The following is a 6354-nucleotide window of genomic DNA, read 5'->3' as shown; positions in this document are numbered from 1 at the left end:
CTGACGAGATTATACTATTCATCGAATAGAGCAATCCGCAACAATCAAAGATATACTTTTTAAATTCACCACTAGATGACACACCAAAACAAAATTTTTCATTACATTGGTCAATGATAACTTTTAGAACACTTATGAGCTAATAAAATTTCTATTTTATTTCAAGAAATTATACAATTTCATACTTTTAGGTTCATACTATTAAAAACTTTCTCTCTTTTTACAGATAAATATTTTAATCAAAAATTTTATTTTAACTGTTATCGTATCAGAGCTGAGTTTTCACAAAATTGACACTGAGTATGTATTAAAACGTTTAAACCATTTTAATTCGTAAATGCTTAAAGTTATGTATGTTTTTCAATAACTAATGAAATTTAAGAGTTTATAAAGTTCAGTGCTGATTTTTGAACTTTATTTCTTAAATTACCCAAACTGGAAAACCGAAACAAATAAAAAACATCAATAGATGAAAGAAGGTTATCGTGTTAGAGAGTCGTATTCAAGTTCTCATTTCTCATACCCTACTTTGATTGATCTTTGTAAAAGATGTGTCCTGTAGTGTTGCTAGCGTTGTTGTTTAGTTTTTTAATGCTGCTAATGGAATTAACAGCAGCTATCAATGTTACGTTTTATCCGAATCCTTTAAAAAAACTTATTGAGAGTGAAGAAAAACAAGTGTACTTCACTGTTTTTGAAAAATCTCTTAACAATCCATCAGAAGGGATTTATAAAGCTGTATCTACTAACCCAGATATTGCTACGATAAATAATACTGTCTTTGATTATAGCAGTTATAATGGATCTTTCTTTATCCAAGCAGTATTTCTGGGCAAAACTTCGGTACGAGTTGTTAAAGAAGTGAACGGGACAACTAAAGAAATCTCTCCACCTCTAGAGATCATTGTGATGCGAAAAGTTCGAGCTATATCAAAAGCTTTCACTATATCTGTAGCCACCCTAGTGTCTTTAAACTATATAAATATGGGTTGTGCTTTAGATCTTAGTGTGGTGCAGTCAGTTTTGCGAAAACCTATCGCACCTACTATTGGATTTATTTCGCAGTATGCTGTCATGCCTTTAGTAAGTATTAAATACATAACTTAAATTGTCATAGTTCATAACTTTTATACGTCGAAAATAATTGTCCCATATTTTTCTATTTATGAATTACATATTTTGTATACAGTCAAACCCGATTATTATGAGCTCTGATTTTTCGAGATCACTAGTTTAACTTGTAAATTTTTAATAAATTATTGGTTTGTTGTTTAAAAGACCCGTTATCTCCAATTTCACGAGCATTTTTTCCTAAACTTCTTAACACTTTTTTTGTATTGAAGCTACTATTAAAAACATTTAACTGTTCTTAAAATTTCATTTGCTTTAAAAGGTTTAAATCCACCCATTAGTTCAATTGATTCAATAATTGTATTTAGATAAACTATTGTTGTTGTCTTGCCTATTTCAATACCTAATGTTTCCGAAAGTTTGGAGGATGAGTTTTTCGAGTTCTAAGGACTGTATGAGTAGTTTAAAAATGTGCGACAAGACTCTTAAGATTGAAAATGTGTTCTTTCGTTACTTGGGTTTGGTGGCAGTGTCTGCTTATGGGGTAGTAATGTGTAGCTGTTGTTACAGTATTATAGTGTAATAACTACGAACATTGCGTCATCTACCATCATGAAATATAAGATAGTTGCATCATCCTTTTTGTCATTGAGAGGCGCCAGCCAGTCTCGATGGAGAACTCCCGAATTTATAATTAACTCTTAACTTTATACCATAGAACAATTTAATTTCTTATTCACATGCGTTTTGGAGATACTGTGTGAAGGCAGCTCTCACCAACCATGTCAATTCTAAATTTAAACGTATTTCCTTTTTTTTGTATTAAATGTTATGTTTGAATGTTAAATTATCGTGGTATCTAGTGGTCTTCTCTCGAGATATCTTTATGTCTTTAAATGGTAGTTTAACAGAGTAAGCAAATAAAAGAGCAATTTAAAGTTTTTCCTATACCTTGCCATGCCATAAATCAGACAAATGCAGCAACTAACAGAAAATGTTGCGGGGAAATTTCCGTATCGTGATATGTTGCGCCAACTAATATCGCCAAGGTGGCAAATAGATTTTTAAACTTGCAATTTTAAAAATAAAAAAAATACATGTAGATGTTTACTTGGGAGTGGTTACGAGTTATACCTCACGAGTTGGTCCCTTTCTGTGATTTTTTTTTTTTTAAATTTCTCGCAGGCCACTTCTCAGAAGTGGCAAAGACTTGGCGATTATTCTACCACAGATCACGATACAGAAATCTCCCCCTAAAAGTAGTGATAGTAGGTGGAAAACCTTTCAAAACCAGCCCCATCCGTACCTAGACATGGAGGTTATCTGAAAAATTGCACACTTTTCCTGAATCTGAATGGTGTTACCGATATTCTATTGTCTATTTAATACCATACATATTATACATCAAACTAACTTCAAACAATTACCAAGCTTCAATCACAAAAAAAAACTCCATTATATTAAAATGAGTGTAAACAAAAGTAAGCGTTATTTATCAATTTACTAGTTCAGCAGTTCCCAATTTTTTTCAATTACGGAACCCTAAATTATCAAGATTCGTTCAACGGAACCCAGATTTTAAAATGTATAAAGACAATTGTGAACATATTAACCTATAATTAATAGACTGTTTTATTTCAAAAATGTTTCATAAGAATGACATTTTTCATTGTTTTATCATTAATAATTTTAATTTAGGTTTTATTTTCGAAAGTTAAATTCAAAGTCCTGGAGCTGAATCCAGTATTGTTGTGAATTTGTTTTTGGCGTATAAATATAAGCTGAAAATAAATTAAATAAGCTGATTAAATTGATACTAAGGTTTTCACAGTGCAACTATTCACACGCAACTATTTTGAATCTCAGGTAACTATGACAACATTTTTTGCCTGAAAAGGCTAATAAAGCAACTATTTTCAGGAAAAATAGACTATTGGGAGACTTTTCTGTGCTCCTTATGATGTTTTTTTAGCATAAATTGGGTTGATGACCCTGAACACAATGATTTTTTTTTTTTCTTAAAAAAGTTTGAAAATTTTGAATTGCAAATTTGAGTTACTATCACTTTTTAATGCGCTCAATTTGCACAGATTCCATTGTAAGTCTATTTTGTATCTCAATCTCCTTTTCAATGGTTATTGCTACGAAATTCTGCAGAATTTTAAAAAACCCAATTTTTAATACGATTGTAGGATGTGTGATTTTCGAATTTGAATAATCACTTTTCACTTTGCTAAATCAATTATTGATAAAAGGGAAAATTATTTAAAAAAAGTATGTTTTTTTATAAAGTATTTTTTGATGCAATTCTAATAATTAAAATATTTAATTTTCCTTAAATTTACTAATTTTTTTATGTACAAATTTATTGCTAGAACACTTACGCTTATAGAAGAATTATCATATTTGGAACCAACTTGACTAAATGAATCATGTTATATGACAACTAAGTCATTTAATAAATTTTACTAATATTATTGAAAAAATTTTGTTCTTATTTAGGCAACTATTTTCATGCTTTAGGCTACTAAAAGCAACTATTTTCATGCTTTAGGCTACTAAAAGCAACTATTTTATTCCTTTTTTTTCTGTGGCAACCCTGTTTTCGGTGAAATTAAATCTAAAAAGAACTACTATAAACATTGAAAACTGCTAGAAGGAAAACATATTTCGTTTGTAAACCTTTCATCATTGATATTGTAAACCCTTCATCTTGGAATCGCTATATTATCAGGATATGAAATTTCAGTTTCATAAATACTCATCATTATCAATGGCTCGATAGCCCAGAGTGGGCCATGGCCTTCTCAATAAGTTTTTACCAGGCTAACCTTTTTCCTGCTAGCGTTTTCTAGTTTTTCGTTTTTAAGACCAAATGGTCTTTTTCTACGCCATCTATCCATCTCAAATTCTACCCGCCTCTTTTTCGTGTGCCAACTGGTCTGGCATTGAAAACTCTTTGTGGTGTGGTCTTCACCCATTCTGATAACATGGCCTACCCATTTTATTCTTTGTTGTTTAATGAAGTTAATGTCAGGTTCATTATTTGAGTGATAAAGCTCTAAATTTGTTCTTCTAAGTCACATGCCAATTTTTTGAATTCCCCAAAAAATACTTCTCAAGACCTTTCTCTCAAATTTATAAATACTAGCCAGACTAAAATTTTTACTTTAATTTTGTAAACTATTTTACATTTACATATTTCGTGTGCCTCTTTTTCGTAAATTTGAAAAAGTTAACAGATGCAGTATGAAATACTTTTTGAAAAACCAAATAAGTATGAAGAAACTTTGATATCAAAGCATATTTATTGTAATAATAATATTAAATCAAAATAAAATTGTCTTAAGATTTCAATGTTTCCAATATAAATGGTTTTGTATGTGAAAAGTTAACTACTTAGCATTTTTTTATAGATATTTCTAAATAGAAAAAAAATGCTGTTGCTTGATCACTTCATCGAAACAGGATTATCTAAGTGAATATAGTTTAATTAAAAACTGAATATTTTAAAACATGAAAATTGCTCACCAGCTTTAAATAATTAAGCATCTATGGTGAGTGGAAATTTCACTCCTTGCTATTATAATTATTGATAGACTGCAAAGCATTAAAAAAGTCCAATATTCTTTTATTTTCATACCGCAAAAAGAGTTTTCAATGCCAGTCCAGTTGGCACACGAAAAAGAGGCAGGCCAAATTTGAGATGGATAGATGGCCTAGAGAAAGACCTTTTGGTCTTCAAAACTAAAAATTGGAAAGCACTAGCAAAAAAAAGGTTAGCCTGGAAAAAATCTTCTTGAGAAGGCCAAGGCCCACCCTCGGCTGTCGAGCCATTGATGATGATGATGATGATGATTCATTTATTTTTACTGATACCTTTGAACTGAGTTCAAGACATAACCTGTTTTTTTTCCCTTGCACATCACCAATAAATTAATTCAAAAATGGGATTCACTGAGACATTTTTTTTCAAATACTGCTTTAATCAAGGAGTTGAAAAAAAATCAATATTTTGAAATTAATATTATTTTGAAATCAATCAATACTTTGAAAAAATATTAACCTAATGTGCTACTAATTCTCATCATAGTTTTAAAAAAAATTTCATTCTTTTAGGTTGCTTATGGCTTAGCTAGGTTGCTATTTGATGATGTCATCCTACGCTTAGGTTTGTTTACATTTGGGTGCAGTCCTGGAGGCGGAGCAAGTAACATGTGGACAGTTCTGTTAAATGGCAACCTTAATTTAAGCTTGACTATGACCTTCATCAGTAATCTTGCAGCACTGGGTATGTAACCTTTCACATTTCAAAATTTACCCTATTTCTCAAATATTTTTATGCACCTTTAATATTCATATGAAAATTATAATATAATATATTCAGTATCAACCATATGATGCTGATTTGGGAAACGCAGGAATAGCATTTTGACATTCTTTGTCTTGTAAAATTTACTTCACTAGTGCATAGGGACGATAAAAAAGAATGCCTATTATATGCACTGGCATATCATATGGTACATGGTACTTAATGAACTAAAAAATTTTTGGAAATGGATAATGTAGAGCCATACTAGCATAAAATTAACCCTACTGATATACTTAATAAGTAAAAACGTTCATTTGCTTCAAAATTATGAGGATAATAATGATAGTCTACATATTTCGAGTGCTCAAAAATAGTCACCTATTCTCAAGACTCACCAGGCGTGAATGAGGAAGCAAAAGTTATTTGAAACAGATAACGTGAAGTTTGCAACAAAAAATTGAAAATAAAGGTGAAAAAAATCAAAAAATGTGACTGTTCAGTGTACTAGAAAAACCGCAGTGATCGAGAGATACAAACAAAGGCAAAATTTATTTCCATACATTATGGAGAAATTGTGAGAAACTCTTGTCCTTAACAAGGGAATTGGCATTCACATGAATGAAGTAAGATACCGTCATTTCAGTAAATCCTACAGTCCATAGGTTAAAATCACAACCTAACTTTGTACAAGTGACAACAGAGTTGTCTACCATTTTTGACATTCCTACAAAGAGATAACCCTTATTAATAACAACAAATTTTCATTGACATCTGAGCCTGGCTGAATGTAATCTGGATTTGGTTTTGCGTATTAGTACAAAGAACTACATAGAGTCAGAGTTGAAAATCAGCATTGGCAAAAGATTCCCAGAACAACACTGAATTCGTGTGCACACTGACGGTTCTGCTACTGAGGCTCAACCAAATGCTGATGTCTACTCCAGGTATTTTAGCCTCGGCAGAGTCATTGG

General features: G+C 31.0%; 1 protein-coding gene across 1 annotated transcript; it reads left to right on the top strand.

The window, feature by feature from the left end:
* Window positions 1–280: 280 nt before the first annotated feature.
* On the top strand, window positions 281–5870 carry LOC107456611 (sodium-dependent organic anion transporter). Its single transcript, XM_043044167.2, has 2 exons — window positions 281–1083; window positions 5191–5870. Exons 1-2 carry the CDS (start codon window positions 550–552, stop codon window positions 5368–5370), a joined length of 714 nt encoding a protein of 237 aa, XP_042900101.1. The 5' UTR covers window positions 281–549; the 3' UTR covers window positions 5371–5870.
* The last annotated feature ends 484 nt before the right edge of the window (window positions 5871–6354 follow it).

This window comes from Parasteatoda tepidariorum, chromosome 4 (assembly GCF_043381705.1).
Source record: "Parasteatoda tepidariorum isolate YZ-2023 chromosome 4, CAS_Ptep_4.0, whole genome shotgun sequence".
Classification (NCBI taxonomy): domain Eukaryota; kingdom Metazoa; phylum Arthropoda; class Arachnida; order Araneae; family Theridiidae; genus Parasteatoda; species Parasteatoda tepidariorum.
The sequence above is the reverse complement of the archived record's forward strand: the minus strand, read 5'-3'. Positions and strand labels throughout refer to the sequence as shown.

Bases quoted from the DNA above. Each gene is read 5' to 3' on its own strand.
- LOC107456611 (XM_043044167.2), top strand. From the start codon at position 550: ATGTGTCCTGTAGTGTTGCTAGCGTTGTTGTTTAGTTTTTTAATGCTG. The intron at 1,084-5,190 runs GTAAGTATTAAA...TCATTCTTTTAG, and splicing joins AGTATGCTGTCATGCCTTTA to GTTGCTTATGGCTTAGCTAG.